This window comes from Corvus brachyrhynchos, unplaced genomic scaffold (assembly GCF_000691975.1).
Source record: "Corvus brachyrhynchos isolate BGI_N302 unplaced genomic scaffold, ASM69197v1 scaffold80, whole genome shotgun sequence".
Classification (NCBI taxonomy): Eukaryota; Metazoa; Chordata; class Aves; order Passeriformes; family Corvidae; genus Corvus; species Corvus brachyrhynchos.
In genome coordinates this window covers 9,577,105-9,596,509 of record NW_008236769.1, presented here as the reverse complement: position 1 = coordinate 9,596,509, position 19,405 = coordinate 9,577,105, and the positions used below count along the sequence as shown (strand labels likewise).

Genomic DNA, 19,405 nt, shown 5'->3' with positions numbered 1-19,405 from the left:
TCTTTCCGACCGAAGCCTTCCCTTAGATTTAACTATTTGGGTTTGTATCACAGCAAATGAAAGTGGGTAAAACTGTTTAGGTCATTTTGGGAGCTGTTTTGTTCAGCACACATCTGTCACATATTCCTTATGAGTAGGCTTGGGATTCCTAAAAGTATGTAATTAGTATATAGATTTATAAAGTAGTAGCTTTGAATTTGCTTTTTAGAAACACTTGAGTCTCAGGCAGGCCAATATAAAAATTTTCTACAACTGCACAACTTTGCTTAGTGAATTGAACTAATCACTACAGTGTAAAACACAACACAGAATAGGGATAATTTGCTGGTTTATTCATTGTCATTATCTCCCAGGTAACAAATGACAGACCAAAAGGGAATGTCCTCAAGTTGTACCAGGGGAGGTTTAGGAGGGAAAAGGGGTGGAATCATCATCCCTGGAAGTGTTCAGAAGATGTGTGGATGTCATACTTGGGGACATGGTTTAGTGGTGAACACGGTGCTGCTGGTGCAATGGTTGGACTCTGATATTGGAAGTGCTTTCCAGCCTTAATGACTCTGTGAATTCTGCCACGAATCTTACCATTCATCACATATGAGGCTAAGCATGTTCCAGATACGTATTTGCAGATAGAAGGCCCAAGGACTGGAGCCCTTTGAAATATCATCCTAATCTATGCCCCAAAGATTGTATCATCTTTGTATCAGAGGTCAGCTCTTCCTTTAGTCTGGTTTATAATTCCAGTTTCAATCACCTATTCAATAGCTTTTAAAAATAATATTTCATTGCTTTCTTCCATGCATCCCTTCCTGCTTGGGAGGGATCCTTATAAACATCCATGGAGCTCCCTTACTTTCATCACTCTGATTCCTACTTAAAATTCTCATTTGCTCCAACGGCTTGTAAAAAAATAACATTGATTAGCTGCTGGTGTACTGTGACTGACAGGCATCCTGTCAGGAAAATATTCTTCAGCAATTAGTGTCTGCTTCACCATTTGAACATATTTGTAGTTTCCTGCCTTATGCTTGCATTGTAAGGTCCTAGGAGGAAGCACCTTCTTGGAATTCTATGGATGTACAGCAACTGTGAAAAAAAGCATGCTAAACTAGAAACCTAAACCTTGCCACACACACTCTTCTGTAATTAATGAGTACTAATAATTAAAAAGCTCAAGTTCTTTCTAAGATGCATGCTATTACTCAAGAATATTGGTTGTTGTATAGGTTTAGTTGTGATTCTGTTTGGGATATAGGGAGCAGAGAATGTGAATTTAGCCAAAAGATCTTTCTCAAATGAGATTTTTTATTTTCAGTGATATGAAAAAAATATTAATATAGATGGAAATCAGATTTTTGGAAATTCTGAATTTGCTTCTATTACAAAGTAGTGTTGTCTCACTGAAACTGGCATTTAACAAAGCACTTATTAGCATTGTTGAGGCAGCTGGTTCTTGGTTAGGATAGCATGCCTTTCTCTGTGTATAAGTCTGAAAATACTGTGTATCTCTAAGGCTGAATAAATTCAGTATTCAGATACGTTTCCTTGGAAACAACTCATAATTTAAAAACACAAGCAGCAATGCAGCCCTTATGTAATTTATTAATGTGAAAGACCTGGCTCTCGTGAGCCATATTAAATATATCAGCCTTTATTGGCAGGAAAAAGGAATTTTCTTTGATTACAAATACAGCTTTTCAAGCGCTATTAGATAGTGAGATATTCGTGAGTGGGGTTGATACTGCTGCTATTGTGCCAAATTGTGTTGCCCATTTGGGTGAAACAGTTCAATCACTTTCTTCCTGAAGAATACGAGTACTCAGGACATTCTCCCTATCTTAAGAACTTCCCTCTTTATTGCTGCTAGGGTGCTGCAATTTAGAAAGGGTTATCCTGCTCTTCCTTTTTTAAGATGCCACATTTCACAGAACAGAATTCCTAATTTGAGTTTAAACAAAGGAAAGTTTTCCTTTTGGTTCCTTCTCAGGGCACTATTTCAGCTATGTCCTTATTTGTACTGCAGTAGAATGAGTGATCCTCACAGATCTATATTCTAGACTCATAAAAATATATTGTGTCTCTATCCCAAAGCAGTCTCCAGACTGGACTAAACAACACGTCAGTAAAGAATATAGTTAGGGCAGAATTGTTTGGGGCAGGGAATTTGGAATGAGAAAGGCCCAGTCACATTCTAGGTGGGAGAAGGACGTTGTTCATCTTCCCAAGCTTTTTACAGCTGAGATACCAGCTTAAGGAACTTAAGTCATGCAGCCTGAGAATTCAGTTCAGCTTTCTGAAGTGTCAGTGAAAGTACCTGTCAAACTGCCTGTGTACAAGGTCTCTAATAAGTTACTTTACTTGTCCCTTCCCTTAACTAGAATACATTGCTCATCCTTCCATTTCTTTTTGACTTCTTTCCTTACAAAGCTGCTGAAATGGTCTCCCAGAGTTAAAGTGGGTTTTTTTTGGTTTTGTAAACATCATCTTTTTAAAACAAAAAAACAAAAATCAGAAGAGTTATAACAAATAATTTCTCGTCTTGAATTTATTGTGCTGCTCTGAAAGTCTTTGTTGTCCCAGGCATACTTCCCTAAAATCGCCTACCTGGCTTGAAGGACACTGTTTTTGGTTCACTGACATGCCTGAGATAATTTTGCAATCCCGTCTTTCTTGTGACCTTTATTCTGTAATATAAACACCTCAGACTATGTAGACATCTTAGATTTAGATCTGTTTGTGTATTTGTTTAAACAGATTTGCCATGTTCCACAATGTCAGGATACCAAAAGAAAATATACTGAATATAGCTGGAGATGTCACAGCTGAGGGGAAGTACTCAAGTTCAGTCAAGGTATGAAACAAGGCCTTGTTTCATTAAATATACAAAGATATAAGTAGGTTAAGAGACAGAGCAATGGGCCTCTTATGTTGGGAAGTACTGGATACCTGAACTGTTGACAATTTCACATGAGGTATGAATGTCAGTTTTTTAATTGCATTTTAGAGATAACTCACCTTGCTGACTTTACTGAACTTTGTGCTCTTTCCACGACCCTACTAATCCCAAAGAGTTTAGAGTGTGACTATATTCAGGCAAGACTATTCTGAGTCCTGCCTGAATACCTCATCTGAAGGAGTCAAGAAACAAAATTGCCAAAATTGCTTCTGATCATGCTACCAAGTTGCATCTTCATGGGGGTAAAATGAAATGTTAGCCTCAGCATTCATTCTGTGTCTTCTATTTGTTCAGGATGCTAAAGAGCGTTTCAGTGCAACTGTGGGATCCTTGTCCACTGGCAGAATTATGATCACTGGAATTTGCATGACCAATTTAAAGCTTGCCTTGGCAATAGCCATTCGCTTCTCAGCAGCTCGCCATCAGTTTGGACCAACTGAGGATGAAGAAATACCTGTCCTTGAATACCAAACACAGGTAAATATTTTGGAATTCAACCTAAACATTTTTATATAATGAAACTCACATTCAGAGCTACTGCAGATCACAATAGTGACTGTGAAGTTAGTGGATTAAAGTTGTCTGTGTCACCTGAAGCATCATTCTAGTTCAGCTGTGGGGGTTCATTCCAACTCAAAACCTTCTCCTGGCATGACCAGGCTTTTAACATAAATTCTTGGAATAGCAAAACCAAAACAATTCATGTTCCTCTGAAGTACCTACAAACATTTGTCTTCTAAAATAGTAACCTTTTCAGAGAAAGACTGTCTTACATGCACATGTGAAAGTACTGCAGATGTAGAAACTAGCATTTGCTTCAAAATATCAGTGCTTCTTTTGCTGCTACACTAATTTTCTCATTTGTAGCCTGTATGCTTTAAAAGTATGGCATTCATTGTGGAGAAGTCTCAAGCTAATACTGATTTGAAGAGGATTATAACCAAGGTTTACCTGTAGTATATGCAGATGAAAAAAATAGAAAAAGTATATGTAAAGTAACTGGGAAAAAGGGAAAACTCAGATCTGCTGAATGACAAAGGTTAATATATAAGAAGTGCTGAAAACAAACCTGCCCAGTTTGTCCTTGCAGTGTGGGTGCCTTTTTCCAGGTTGACATTTACCTTGCAATGTTGACAGATTTCATGGGTTTCTACAAACTGGTGAAAGGTGCCTTCCTTCCACCATTTCTGAATAAGCCAGGGCCTGCTTTCCACTATTCTTTGAATCTCTCAATTTTTCCCAGTTTTGGCTTGTTCTATGGGTTCTGCTTGGTGAAACTCATTCCCTTCCTCCTTTCCACAAAGACTTTCAAGCAGTTTTTCTTTTCCTTCATGAGCCCCATGAAATACTAACAACCTCTGTCATGTTCATACTGAAGAAATGTATGAATCCTGACTGACCCTGGCATGCCAGACATTTTATAAACACTTGGCAAAAATACGTCTTTGGTCCCCAAAGCTTCAGTGAACTTTTTCCCTGGTTTAACGGAATGCTTATCACAAATTCATGAAGTGTGAGAACTAAAATAATATAACCATAACTTGTATAAAGAGAACAATAAGCACCTACATAACTAAATGTAATTATGTTATAGGTGGTTATTTTTCTCTTCTCCATTAAGCAGTTTTCCATTTTGAACACAGTAAAAATTAATAGGTTGGTTCAATATAATAACTATTAAATATATATATATATCAATTTGTGATCAAATCAATTTAATTCTTTTATTCCAGCAATGGCGTCTTTTTCCTTATCTGGCTGCTGCATATGCCTTAGATTATTTCTCAAAGTCCCTGTGTGGGAACTTTGTAGAGTTTTTTGCAGGTGTATTGACAAAGCAAAGGAGTCAGAGACAGGTGAGATATTTACATATTTCTTCTTCACTGAATTCTTACTATAATAAACTGTAAAATGTTAAATGGAGGATCTGTTTAGAAGTCTTAGGCTCCCTTATGATCAAGAGTGATAGAGCAATGTCTCAGAAATATGGGGCATACAAAATACTAATTAAAGTTGCATTTAGAAAAGCATTCAAATTAGTTTTGACGGAGTGATTAAAGTTTTATTGATTTCTGTGGGATTGAAGGTTATGTTCTCTTGCAGAATTTTTTATCATAAATATATTATGGTGGTGTAAATTCAGCTTATAACTGTTGTAAATGATTCTGCAGGGAGCATATATCAAAGATTTTCTGAAAATATACTTATCTTAATTCCTGCACAGACTTTGTGTGTCTGGCTTGAATTTGCAATTCAAATTCATGCATTAAAATAAATATTTTTAGAGAAAAAAGTTGACTTTTGAGTTTTAACACTGAATTTTTCATCCACAATCAGCCCACTGGAAGTCATCCCTTTACAGAGGAAATAGTTTAACCTATCAGCCTCTGTGCAAAGACTGATTAATTTATCAAAAATTTGATTTCATCAAATTAGCTGCAGTATTGTGTTTTTACAGCATATAAATTTTATTTAGTTTTATAATATTTGGCAATAAAAAGTTTTAGGGCCTACAAACTGGCTGTGTATTGCTCAGGTCTTACTTAAATCCTCAAGCTTTTTTCAGCTAAAGTAAAGCTCATTAAATACTTTTGTACTAATGGCAGGGTATTTTAATTTCTCCTCTTGGCACAAACCACAGAAGAATCTATTTGATTTTTTTTTCCTGACACTTCATCTCTGTAGATCTTCAGTGCAGTCACTAATCTTAGGGAAAACAGTGGCTATCAGGAAAAAAAAATCATGATAGGAAAGAATCTCATTGTTGAAAATTTTAAGAATGTAATCCTTATGGATTTCTTTTTTTCTACAGGAGATCTTAAAACAAATGACACCAACCAGGGAGGTGTTCTTAAACAAGCTTTGGTTGTATCATGCCCCTATCTCCAGAAACCAGAATTCCAAACACGTTTTCAAAGGAAAGTCAACAGAGTTAGTGTAAATGCAGGCTACTGTGATTCCCTGGAATCTCTGGGGGTGTATATATAAGTTTTCCTGCTCTTTGCAAAACTGATGCTTAAAAGATCAGTGAAAACTGTGTAAGGCAATAAATATTATAAATATCCTATTGCTGGCTGGGAAGAGAGATACTGCTTATGTCACAGAAGGGATAGAAGCTTTTTCTGGACAGGCCACCCTCAACCACCTGCCTCTCCATTTTTGGAAGGGAAAGCTTGGCAGGTGGTAAACTAACTCACTCAATGCTGTGCTAGCTGGTACATCTGAGCTAAGATGCACCCATGTGTCCATTACCTGACACAAATTATTGCTGTCCCATAAAAGAAAGTTGGTGCTGAAGGTTCCTCTGTTGTGGCAGGGTTTTTCTGTGGCACCAAAGAATATGCTTTGCACTTACATAGATCTCAGAAAGTTTTATGCCTGTATTACCAGTTACTGTTCATTATAAAGCAGTACACGTATCTATAGCTTTAGCTGGTCACCAACTTACTTTCTGTAAAAGTTATTCCTCATTTGTAACTTCTTTTTCACAAAGTTACAAATCTTTCCTTTCACAAAGGTGGATTTGGGACGTGAGATTCATGCTTTATCTGCTGCCAGCAAACCGCTGGCATCTTGGACTGCTCAGCAGGCAGCCCAGGAGTGCCGAGAAGCTTGTGGAGGACATGGTTACCTTGCCAGTAAGTTACAGACCACTGCATGCACTGATCGGAAAGAGACTGGTTATTTTGATGTGTTCTTTGATTGCTGTTGTGCCATGATGTCTGAATTTTAGCAATGTGTTTAGAAAGTATTTTATCCTCATATCCGTATTTTTAAATTTTATTTCATACCTGAAGTCACAAAAAAACCCCACTAAACCCGTTTAGGATCTGCACCAGCGTTTGGGCAGACTCTATGAGTAATTCAGTCTCAGTTTCAAAAATAAAGATGCAGACTTTATAGATGAAAATTCCTCATGTAAGTTAAATGCCACACTTTTCTAAAATCTTTACTGTACCAGGTAATCAGTGAACTTTCAAGCTCATCTGTTTGTAATAATAGTTCTACGTACAAGAATAGACAGCTCTCTTGCATTTTGTCACAGAATAATTATTTACTCTCTCTTAGCTTCTACTAATACATTGCAATATATTAAACTACGCACTTGCTCTTATTAAGTGAATCGTCTGGGTGAAATCCGAAATGACAATGATCCAAACTGCACATATGAGGGAGATAACAACGTCCTGCTTCAGCAAACCAGCAACTACTTAATGAGCTGGATGAATTGCATAAGAGGTATGTTTTCATTGTGGAAGCTTATGCTAGACCCAACAGTGCGTAGCTAATGGAATTAGGAGGTAATTTCATACTGAAAGCAATTGACAGTCATTTAATAATTTTGTGGAGCATAAATAATGTGCTTCAGACTCCATCATATGGTGCATTCACAATACAGAAATATTTGCTGCAAGAAATATTCTTTCTTCTGTCTTGCAGAAGCTAGCTAGTTGTATATCTTACTCCCTGAGAAGGGCAGTTTAGTTCAATGGAATTACCTCAGCACAGCATCCAGGTCTGGGGTCCTAAGCACAAGAAAGATGGGGAATTATTAGAGAGGGTCCAGAGGAGGCCACCAAGATGCTCAGAGGCCTGGAACAGCTCTGCTATGAAGACAGGCTGAGAGAGTTGATTATGTTCAGCCTAGAGAAGAGAAGGTCCATTGGTTTGTTATGGCCTTCCAGTACTTATAAAAAAGAGGGAGAGCTATTTTTACATGGGCAGATAGTCATGGGCCAAAGGGGAATGGTTTTAAACTAAAAGATGAGAGATTCAGATCAGATGTTAGGAAGAAATTCTTCTCTGCAAGGGTGATGAGACACTGGCACAGGTTGCCTGGAGAAGTTGTGGATGCCCCATCCCTGGAACTGTTCAAGGCCAGGCTGGATAGGGCTTGGACCAACGTGGTCTAGTGGAAGGTGTCCGTGTCCAGGATGGGAGGGTTGGAACAAGATGACGTTTAAGATCCCTTCCAGCCCAAACCATTCTATGATTCTGTGTTGGTAAAGTCATCATAAGTCTGCTTATTGTACTTGGGACGGTTCCTATCACCTGACTTGGTAGCAATATCCATCATCACATCTTGTAGTTCTCTAGATTTTGTTTCAGTTTTCCAGCAGTGAGTTTCACTAGCATCTTACAGAGCTGGAAAACTCAGAAGTTGGAGTTGAAATCTCATGGGGGATAATTATAGGCAGTGATGTCAGGTTTTTCCACACTTGTCCACCAGTCCTCTTTTGGCTGGACTAGGCCATAATAAAATAAATATTATGGCCTAATTGCATCTGGCCTGTCAAGTGTATGCATGGCTTTGTAACAGGCTTTTAGTTCCAAAAAGTCTGATTTCTTTTCTCATAAATCATTTTTATTTTCTCTGGTATTTCAGATAAAGCTCCTTTTGAATCCCCTTTGGGAACAATAAACTTTTTGCAAGACTACCATCATATCCTTGGCTGGAAATTCACAGCCATTAGTGTTGAAGATTGCATGGACTCCTCAGGTAGGCTTCTGCTTTTATTAAACTGATTCTAGAATTTTAAATTCCTTTCCAAAGGAAAGGATCCACAAATTTGAGATTCAACCTCTGCTACTTATTAGGTATTTGTCATATTTGCTGACATTTTTTGTATTACATGCATTTTAATTTACTAAGAACATAGCTTGGATTTCAAAATACATTCTATTTTCCCTAACTTCATTTCTGGAATGGAGGATAGCATCAGATATTTTTCTTTCTCTTTCGTTCCTCTAAAATAACATCTCTGAGTTAGGGCTTTTTGCCACTGTATTGTTGTTTTCCAGTTCTAAGGGGATTGATTGCCACTACCTTCTATCACTAAAATATCTTCCTCTAGAAAACTGTACAAGGGATTGACAAGTATGTTGAAAAGGCATGAAGTTTGCCTGCTTTTGACAGTTGCTTTTGGTTGTATAGAGAAAAATGACTAATGGTGGAAAAAGAGTTCCCTGCAGTTTCCCTGCTTTACTCTGCCGTAATCGAGTCAAGTATGACATTAGATGCTGTTCCCATTTGTGTATCACTGTGAGCCCAGATTGGCCCTTGGAGGCAAAAACTAGAAGGAATACCAACACATAATGAGAGAGCAACAGCACATGTTCTCTCAGGTAATACCCACTGAACCAGACCACAGTTTTAAAAAATATCTGAATCTGTTTATTGATCCATTCTGTTAGAAACTGGACTGTTAATTTAGATGCCTGAATTTCAGCAGCATGTAAACACTCCCAATACCCTAAGGTATACTCTACATTAAATCTTCAGCTAAGAAACAAGCAAGTAGGGTTCATGCAAGGACTTTATGCTGAATAACTTTTTAACTTAATAGTTCTAGGCTGCTCTTAGAAATATGACACAATTATTTACAAAGTTTAAATGTGATTACATTCAGCCACCAGTGAAAACAATGTTGGAAGTCACATGCTTCCACTAATTGTGGACTGTCTTCTCTTCTTGTATTCTCAGAAGAGATTTCGTACCTTGCAGGCCTAAGTCTTAATATGGCAAAAAAATAGCAATCTAAAAATTTTATTCAAGTGAGAAGTCTAAACTGAGCTGTGGATATACCTCATCTTCCAGTTTGGGGTCAGTTTGAAGCAGTGTACGGCCAGACATGGTTATGTGTTCATTGTATACTCACAGTCTGACTGTCCTCCCCTGATACTTACTGTATCTGCATTAATGGACAGTGTGTCATGTCAATAAATTGATTAACTAATGCTTTCACTTTTTATCTCAAGTAACAAAATCTGGGACTGCAGTAGAATTTTCATGTGACTTCTTGCATCATAAATGTGGAGGTTAAGAATTTAGCTTTTCTCTTTCTCATAGTTCCTTTAGCAGCTTATAAATGGCTGGTTTGCTACCTGCTCCGAGAAAGTGCCCTAAAAATGAATAAGGAGAAACAGGCTGGAAGAAGTGATTTTGAGGCAAAAAACAACTGTCAGGTAATACTTATTAATCTTTCTTATGTTATTTATTTATTTTCATCCAAGTCTGTCAGCTTCTGTCAGTTTTACCTTCTTGTGTCATAAAGTGCAATTTCCCAAACCATAAAGCAGTAAGTCAAGTAACTAATAAAACTTAATACCTGACCATGTGCATTGCATAGAACATGATAGCAGGACAGTTGCCATTAGCAAAAGTCTTCCAGGATATATTTCCCTTCAGAAATGTTGCAGGCATGTGCTGTGTGATGTTGGCAACTTTGATAGCACAACTTCTGAAGACTAAATCTGCGAGTATTAAATACACTGCAGCATCTGATTGTTACTTCTCCATCTGTGCTTGTGGCCGAATACATACTGTGGGAAAGAATCTTGCTCTGGCAGGTAGGTAAACTAGATGACCTAATAGGTCTTTTTCATCTCTAATTCCTATAGTGCAAAGTACTCGTGAAAGATACCAGACTGACAGCATTGAAACCTGAAAAGGAAACATTGACAATTTACATATAGCAGATCCACAATCTCACCAGAGAGTTTTAACAGCTAGGAATGGCTTAACTCCGAATTTCAGTATATATCCCCAAGCTCACCAGATTCCTCTGCTACCTCCATGAGAAAAACTGGCTCACATCCAAAGAATGAACACTTGTTATTTGTCACCAAGAAAGATCAGTTCCCTGAAGATGGTCAGTGTCATTTACCTTATCTGCAAAGCTCATTAAAGAACAGCAGGAAGGGATATTTAATATTTAACTCTGCACCTAGAAAGAGCCAGCCTGTCTTCAACAGGGGATGATCTGTTTGAAACCACTGGTAGAGTGGAGAAAATCTTTCCTGTTTTTACCCTAGAAGCAGCTTATTAAAGAAACTCTTCAGGGTCCACTCCAGAATGGGAATTGCCAGAAATTCCAGTCTGATTGCCTGTCAGCTGGCCAGATTTTGGTGAAGCTGGTGCTGGGGCCAGTGCATTAGAGAGAGTGGTGTGCTCAGAAGTACGAAGATTTTCTTCTCTATTATATTTAAAATTCAAAGATACTCAGGCACACAACTGCTTTTGAAACAGGCGTTGATATCCTTTAGGTCATTAGTTTTTCTTTTCTCCCTGCAATTCATCCTCAGGACAGGAGGACTTTTTATTTTAATGTCATGCCTCAAAAACATCTGAAAATTATTTACAAGCTGTGCTTTGAAGAGATGTACATATTTGATTTAAAACTTTCTGGGCATGAAGAAACACTTTTCTGTCAGCCCAGTGGTTGACTAATACAAAATATTTGTTCATGCTATGGGGGATCTGGAAGAGATTCCTAGCCTAGGCCTAGGTTATTTTGGTTTGGGGGCAACTTGATAGAAACAATACAGAAGTGCAAGCAAAGGTAAAGAGGAAAATAAAATTATAGGGGAGAATAACAGGAAACTAATTCTTAATGTTTCATTTGTTAAGACTTATTTCATTCTGACTAGGGAATTAACATTCATATCTCAAAAACTCCAACTAGTAAGTGGGCAGTCCTCTGTAATCCTGCAGAGACAAAATGTGTATTTTGCTGTTCATATATGCATCTGAGCTTGGACATAAGTGTGCCACTGGGCAGCTGTTGAGAGAGACAGTGATCTTTGGAATATGCCTTTTTTACGTGCCGCAGTGGATTTAAATGCAAGGATAATGCAAGTATTTAAAAGAAAAAAATAAAACTGATCAAGTAATTCTACATGAAAAAACACAACCCAACCACCTAACCCTTAACAAGTGAGCTAAACCCAAACAAGAGCTACATTATTGCAACAAGTCAGCCAGGACAGCAATGGCATCACATTCCCCTGCTGTTCACCAGCTAGAATGTCAGTCAGTGATCTATTTCATGGTAGTACATATAGCAAAGGTGCAGTATATAAATGTAGACAAGTGTTCCTATGTAAGTACATACAATCACTTAAGGTTTTATACTCCGCATTAACAGTAACTGGTGACCTGTCTTTCTCATCAGATAGTTGGCAAGGACTAGTTGCATAGTTCCTTCAAAACATACTGCAATCTGTTTCAATCCATCAACAGAATTCACTCATGCTGACATGATCAGATTTTTGTCTATTATTTGAAGGGACTGTAAAAATTTTTCAATAGGAATATTTTATCCTCTTTATAAAACTCTGGATCGTATTAAGTAAATATAAATCTACCTTTTACTTCTTAGAGTTATATAGGTTTATTAACAATCCTAAAATCAGCAAACATTACTTTACATTGTCTTCGTTCTGCTGTAGCTTCTTAATCCCATAAAGCCTGGGTGCAACTGCCAAATTACACTGGTAATAGGCGTGAAATCTTATTTCTAAGAGGCATTTCATGAGACATTTCATAACTAACCTTTGCATAGACATTGTGGAAAGTGTTTTCTCCTGCTGTTTCTTTGAATTTCTCAAGCTGGATCATCACACCTAAATCAACAGAACTCCACTAAGTTCAGACCAATGCCATTCTGCACAGGCTGAGGACTGGTTCTTTGCATTTTGTTACTGAGTGTCCTTCTTCCCTGTCCCCTAAGGTGTACTACTGTCGGTCTCTGGCGATTGCTTTTATTGAGCAAACAGTCTTACAACGGTACCACGACTACACTCACGATACCAGCGTCCCGGTGGCTCTGCAGCCAGTGCTTAGGAGCCTCAGTGCTCTCTATGGGCTCTGGTCCTTGAGTAAACACCTGGCTGTGCTCTACCAAGGTGAGATCAGCTCCCTGAATATGCTGTGCATGTCACTTTTATAAAGTCCTGATTTGGCCGGGGCAGGGAATCCTAGTGATGATTTCTGCTAGAGCATTTTCTTACTGCTTGTTTAATATAAAACAATTATTCTCCACCAAATTTTCAGGAGCAGGAATCTGCAGTGAAAATTAACCCAAAAGGCTCTATTTTACCTCAGAGATAATGGAGAGATTACAAGTTTTGCTGTGATCCAGTGCTTGTGTGAGAGGATGAGGCGTAGGCAGCACGATGCTGTAGCATAGCTTGTCACTGCAAAAGGCTCTACGTAGCTGAGATGAACAATTTTGCAGTCAGCTCATTAATGAAATACTGTCAGTTCAGTTACACAGGTGCAGCTACTTAGTCTTGACTACTGGACTCATGAACTTCGCAAAAAATTTGTATCAGTGTAATCTTAACTGGTATAAGCTTATCTGTGAATGTTTTTAAGGTGGCTATGCTTCAGGTGAACAACCTGGGAGATTTATTCAGAATGCTATTCTGGAGCTCTGCTACAGGGTAAGCCTGTTTATTGTGATTAAATAATAATATAGTATATAAATACTAAAAAAGAGATACATGGTTTATAGTCATCAGATTATTCTGTACTTCAAGGGGTAAATTAGCAGGATATTACATTAATGGTTCCTGAATAATTTTCTGTAAACTTCAGCAACTCATTGACCATGAATCTAGTCTTAATTTATTTACCAGTAAATGGAAAACAGTATGTCCTACAAAATAACACCATAGCATCTGTGGCCTTGCAATCTTCAGTGGAAAGCCAGTGAAATATTTCAATCCAGTTCTTTTTATTTCATTATTGAGTTAGTTTGTGATTTTTTTTTTCTTAGCACAAAAGCTTTCCAAACTGTAACATATTCTTTGCAGGTCAGCAAAATTTCAAAGAAGAATCTGGTCATTATATTTTTAAAGTCCAAAAGTATATGTGTTTATATGTGTAAACAGCAGTATATTGGTTAACATGTGTTCAAACCCCCCTAAGTAAAGGAGGAAGACATTTAAAGTACAGTCTCTTTTGGCACTTACCCTGGGAGTGAAAAAAATCAAAATAAAACTAGGCTATTTATTGTGGATTTCTCTTAAATTATCGAAGCTGGTACTTTATGAAAATAATTTTTATGCTGCTCTGTAGTTGAGCCATAGACAACTACAGAAGTTGTCAAAAGTATGTCTTTTGGTTTTAAACAGTTGAAAGATGATGCAGTTGCCCTCGTTGATGTCTTTGCTCCTCCCGACTTCATTCTCAATTCTCCCATAGGTAAAGCAAGTGGAGAGGTAAGCAAACCCATTGTAAAATTTGTAAGTTTAATCATGAAGATTATTGCCTGTAAATAGCCTTAACATATTCAAGACATTTCACAAGTACAAAAGAAAAGAAAGACACTTTTTCAGCAGAAAATACTACCTGAGTTAAATGATGTCAGCAGAAAATGAGGTTTTGCATTTACTGGAGATAAGCTTCACTGGGAAACTTGTGCAGTATTGCTGTAGTTTGCTGTTGTGGGCATCTGTGCACTGAACCAAAAAAGGGCTGAAGGAAATTTTTTGGTGTAGTTACACAAAGTAAGAGTTAAGAGCATAGGAATGGCCATACTGGATTCAGTTCACAGAATACTCTGTGACTGACAGAGACGGATGGCCAAAGAGAATGCTGCTAAACAGATGAAACAGTGAGGTGTTCTTTCCCTGATGTCTCAGCTGTTGGAAGTTTAAGAGATGTCTCATGCCATAGGTTCTGTTTGTATCATTCTGTGTAGTAGCCACAGATGTGTCTATTCTTCATTTTTTCCATCCATTTTCAAATTCAGCTGTCATTTTGCTTATATCACACCATCATTTCTACAATTTAATTATGAGTATTGTGAGAAAATACTTCCTAATCCCAGTCCATATCTATTTACTGTCTGTGAGAGCCTTTTCATTGCTCTGACAGATCTTGTTTTCCTTCTCTGTGTATTTTCTGCTTCTACCATATTCTTTCTGAACTGGCATAACCAGACCTACAAGCAGGACTCAGAATGTGGGTGCACCATGGAGTTGGCTACAACAGCTCCTGGTCCTTCCCTGCCTTTTTTTTTTTGGGCATAGTTCAAGATCTGCATTTTATTCCAAAGTCTCAGCAAACCAGAATTCTTGGGCCAAACCTGCTCATCAGGGCCAAGCTGTGGGATAACTGTTCTGTAGAGACCAGTGTCACAGTACAGTAGTTTGGGTGGACACTGTAGACAGTCCCTGGAGCCTGGGTCCACTGCCAGGGTGTTTGACACTGGAATGCTGCATCAAACGGACTCCGTGGTTTTCAGTACTCCCTGTGACTTCTTGTCTAAAGCTGCCCATTGTTCCCATGGTGATCAAGCAATACAGAAGGCAGAACAGATGTTTCTAAGCTGACCTAACACAATGATTACTTTGTTAACACAGTCTTTGCAAATGAGACAGGGAAGTCTGGCTCTACCTATCCAGCCATCTCCTAGAGGTCTGTAATCATCACTGGAAACTTTGTTTCCATTTGTATAGGTTTTTGAGGTTAAATTAATGCAAGAGGTCATGGGAGGGAAGCTCCAAAGGTAACTCTTCAGTTAAGGAGCATAGTTTGTATGAATGTTAAGAGTCTCTGTATTGGCTAAAAGCCCATTTTAACACATTTTTCTGTCTCTAGCAGAAGTGAGCAAATGCTGCAGGCAGAAATATAAAATATGGTACAAGTTCACAGTGACCCGTTCCTAGAACAGTATCCTAATAGTATTCTAGCAGTCAAACCGAGGTTTCCTATCAGCAGCTGATAAAGCTGTCATGTGATGGATTTGGCTGTCTCCTCATTGGGTAGCTCTTAGCTCTTGCAAATGCAGAAGCCACAGAGACTTATTAATATTAGGAGTATAATATGTGAGAAATGCACATAGGAACCTTAAACACTTCCTCATGTACTTAATTTTTTATAAATTCATTAAATCATTGAGAAAATAATTTCAATCAGTGCTCTTCAATCCATGTTCTGTAGAGTTCAGGAAGGTTTTCTGAACTGCCTGTAAGTCTGTGGTTTTCAATTTGTGTAAATATTTTCAACTGAAATTTGATAAAAGCTGCCAATCTCTCACTCAAAAAAAAAACTTAATAAAGATCCTTGTCTCCTGGCTGTCTATATTTAATCCTCTATTCATTGTTATCATTATGTTTATTCTTGCCTGTACATAATTATTCACATTTGTTATCTAGAAATTCAATCAAAATCTCATTTCAATCAATAAGTTAAATAATTTACCTTGCAGAAGTTTTCTTTGTTTCTTCAAAGGCATTAATCCTTTTTTATTATTATTTTGCAGTTATATAAAAATATGTGGGGAGAGATCCTTCAAGGCAACAAAGCTCTGAACAGACCTTCATGGTGGGCAGAATTTTGTATTAATAAGCCTGTTATAGGCAGGCTGAGGTCAAGATTGTAAACCAAACAACTTGTAAGAGTCTGGATGGGCCTGAGATGGATAGCTCATTTCAAACATCAGGAGGAAACGAGACCATATGTCAAACACTGAAAATGGAAGAGATTTTCATGAGAGTTGCCAAGTTTTAAAATAACTTTGAAATCAAGTCCAACTTGATGTCAGGGACTGTTAACATAATAATGACAAGAGCAAGAGCAACACGTTGCACACTATACGTATTTACTCAATTAAATGTAAAAAATGAAGATTCATTATGATTGCTGCTTTGCAAAGTTTATATAAAAGAAATTTTCCAATCAGTCTCTTGTTGTTACTTTCGTATTATAGAAGGTAAATAATTTAAAAACATTTGCCACCAGGGATTATGAATAAGCTGATAAAAGCAAAAAAAAATTTAGGACAAATTTTGGAAAAAAAGCCTGTATTAACAGTGATCATAGTGAGAGAAAAATTGGGGAGCATCTTGCAGAGAACCAACCTATATCACCTCTCAGAAAAAAAGAAGAGATAAGGAGAAGCAATTATTTCCATGTTAACAAAGCCAGGTATTCATCCCTGGAGGCACGGGATGCCTTTGGGAGCTTGCTAACTGCCCCAGTTCTAAGGAACCAAACAGTGAGTAACGTGGCAATATCAAAAGATGGCTCTGATTAGTGGCACCCTGTGTTGTCTTAGCTCGGAAGTGGGAAGTTGGAAACAGTCACCCAGCTTTTAGCTGAAAGGAATGTTCTTTTAGTAAAGATAACTTCCTAGCTAGACCCAGAGCGGTCTTGAATATTAATAAATTTTCCACCACAAGTTCAAGGTCAACTAAAAATGATCACCCTCAACACACTTCAGTTAAAAAAAAAAAAGTAAAAAAAGCAGCCTGAAATTCTGTAACAGTTGTTTAGCGTTCCGTTGGAAAAGTGGATAAAAAAAAATCTTGTTAAACTTTGCCTCCATTTTTTCTTCTTTTCTAGTGAGGTACCAGAATTCAGGATGTCCCAATAGGAGCTCTTTTTCTTGCAACTGAAATGTAAGAAAGCTTAACCTTCTTTGCTAAAAAAAAAAAAAAAAGCCAGCATAAAGTATTTATTTTCTTTGAAATGTTTTGCCTCTTTCAATAAAGTCTAATAGGTGGCATCATCCTATGGAAAAAAAAATAGATCAATACAGCTAAACACTTGTCATTAGATATTATGGAATCATGGGGTCTCATAATTATCTTTAGGAATTTTCCATATCCTTAGGGAATCCAACAAGTGTCTCCTACCTGGATTTTTGCAGGTCTGAAGGAAACAGGCAGAGCTCATTATGCCCAATATCCAGTGTGAACACCAGGAACTTTGGCAGTGAAAAAGTCAAATGGGGAAGAGAAGCCATGCTACATGAAATGTAGTAGCATTGATCTGTCACTCCACATTCTGTACTATCAATGCTGATCAGCATCATTATTTCACTGTCATACATGTCTGTGATTTCACCATCACCTCTGAGCTCTTCATAAGTGATACAGTCTTTTCTTGCCTCCTTCCTCACAGCTGGGAAACAGCTGTGTGTAAATCTTGCATATAAACTGTAAGTCTGTTTATGAAGCCTTGTTAGCCCAGAAGAAAACACAAAGGTATTTGGCATACAGCTTAAGCTACCTTCATCCCAATAAAACCACAGCAAAACTGTGTCACAGTAGCACAGACCTGAAGACCTGGTGAACCACAAGGATACTCGCCAAACACATGACAAGATAAACAGACACCCTGTAAAAATATATCCCTAAGCTGTTCCTGCTAATCTTATTTATTATGACTATTCTGGCAATAGCCAAACTCCCTGATAAAAGCTGAGTCCCTCTCTGCTGATAAGGACTGTACAAACTGGCAGGGAAAAGTGCTGTTTGTTCTGAAAAGCTTCTAACTTCAACTAAAGCAAGCACTGCAGAGGCTGCACCAGGAAGGACATGATTATGGGCAGGCAAAGTGGGATGCTCAGTTTAATAGCACGGTTATGGACCCTAAATATGGAACGTCAGACAGCCTGCAGTAAGCTTGGAGCTTCATGGGACCCTTGGATACCTGGTTAATGGCAGGAGTCACAGACCTGAGCACCAAAGCTGAAATAAGTAGATAAACTGTGAGGCCTTGGGGATTTACTCTTCAAAAAATCCCCAGCCATGGAGTGCTGGTGGCTGCTCACCAGGGCTGTTTGCAAGCTCAGTGCAGGTGTTCAGCAGCTGTCAGGCTTTACATGCTGCAGCAAAGGCTGTCATTCTTTACTCTCACACCCAGTACAAAGCCATGGGGCAGCAAAGGCAGGCTCATTCTGTGGACCAGAGCCATTCTGCACTCAACATTATCAAAAGTAGTATTTTCTGTATGAATACCTGGATAACTGTGATCAGGTTCTTTAATTGAGTATGACTGTGAATTTCTGACCTGTATTTTTAGCCAGACCTGTGTAATCAAATGAGCAAAATATCCTTTTCCTCTGAAGTCAACAGCCAAAGGTTCCAGAGGTCTTCTACATCCAGCTTCTCAGAGCAGGAGAATTTGTAAGTTTGAACTTGCAGAGTTGCAGCATGGAAAGAAAGAGATGTCATGAAATTTGGCATCCTATTATCTACTAAATCATAGGGCAATAATTCAACAACTACCACAAGATGTCATTATTATATGCAGTTTCTTCCTCTTTGTAGAACATTAAATAAAAGAGGCCTCTGGCAGAACAGAGAAGTCATTTCCCTCCACTTCAAATGCCAAATAAAGTTGGATGTGTCATTTTATCTTGGTTGGGGAGCTGGGTCAAAGTCAGTCAAATAGCTTCAGTCCAAAACAATCTGGCCACAGGAATCTGTCCTTTTAAGCTGCTGTGTGAAGGCACCAGGAAGTTGAATCCAAGTAGGCCTGAAAGAGCCCTAACACTGCTTCCCTAGTGCCCTGTGCCCTGCTTCTCTCCTGGAGAATGGCAGTTTTCTGCTTTGTGACTGTCAAACCACCTACCTGCCCAGGGTATTTCAAACCAGGTATTTCTTCTATGGTAAAATACTTCTGCTGCTGTGACTCAAAGCAAAAAGTTTCTAACAGAAAGAATTAAATTGTTTATGTGCATTAGAACACTGAGTGCACACACCTCCCTTGCTGATGTGTCAAGATAAATACATGAATATTACACATCACCTTTTTAGGATTGATAGTTTCAGGAGAAATGTTTTATGGGTCAGATGGAAGCTCTGCCATCCTTTACAGCTGCAGTTCTGTGGATGTGGATTCAGAGGTGCTTGTTTTCTGCAGGAATA

At 38.1% G+C, this 19,405-nt stretch overlaps 1 protein-coding gene across 5 annotated transcripts in view; it reads left to right on the top strand.

The window, feature by feature from the left end:
• The window catches only part of ACOX3 (acyl-CoA oxidase 3, pristanoyl), a 31,235-nt gene extending 14,804 nt beyond the window's left edge, over positions 1–16,431 (top strand). For 4 of the 5 annotated variants that reach the window (XM_017727693.1, XM_017727692.1, XM_008645063.2 and 1 more), the window contains 11 exons: positions 2,755–2,851; positions 3,251–3,433; positions 4,690–4,812; positions 6,474–6,594; positions 7,076–7,195; positions 8,343–8,456; positions 9,807–9,922; positions 12,469–12,643; positions 13,116–13,183; positions 13,877–13,963; positions 16,012–16,431. In XM_017727693.1, the coding sequence (XP_017583182.1) occupies positions 2,755–2,851; positions 3,251–3,433; positions 4,690–4,812; positions 6,474–6,594; positions 7,076–7,195; positions 8,343–8,456; positions 9,807–9,922; positions 12,469–12,643; positions 13,116–13,183; positions 13,877–13,963; positions 16,012–16,131 (1,324 nt within the window). In that variant the 3' untranslated portion in view covers positions 16,132–16,431. Of the gene's footprint in view, positions 1–2,754; positions 2,852–3,250; positions 3,434–4,689; positions 4,813–6,473; positions 6,595–7,075; positions 7,196–8,342; positions 8,457–9,806; positions 9,923–10,145; positions 10,307–12,468; positions 12,644–13,115; positions 13,184–13,876; positions 13,964–16,011 lie in introns of those variants that run through there. The other variant, XR_001859806.1, reaches the window with a different exon arrangement.
• The last annotated feature ends 2,974 nt before the right edge of the window (positions 16,432–19,405 follow it).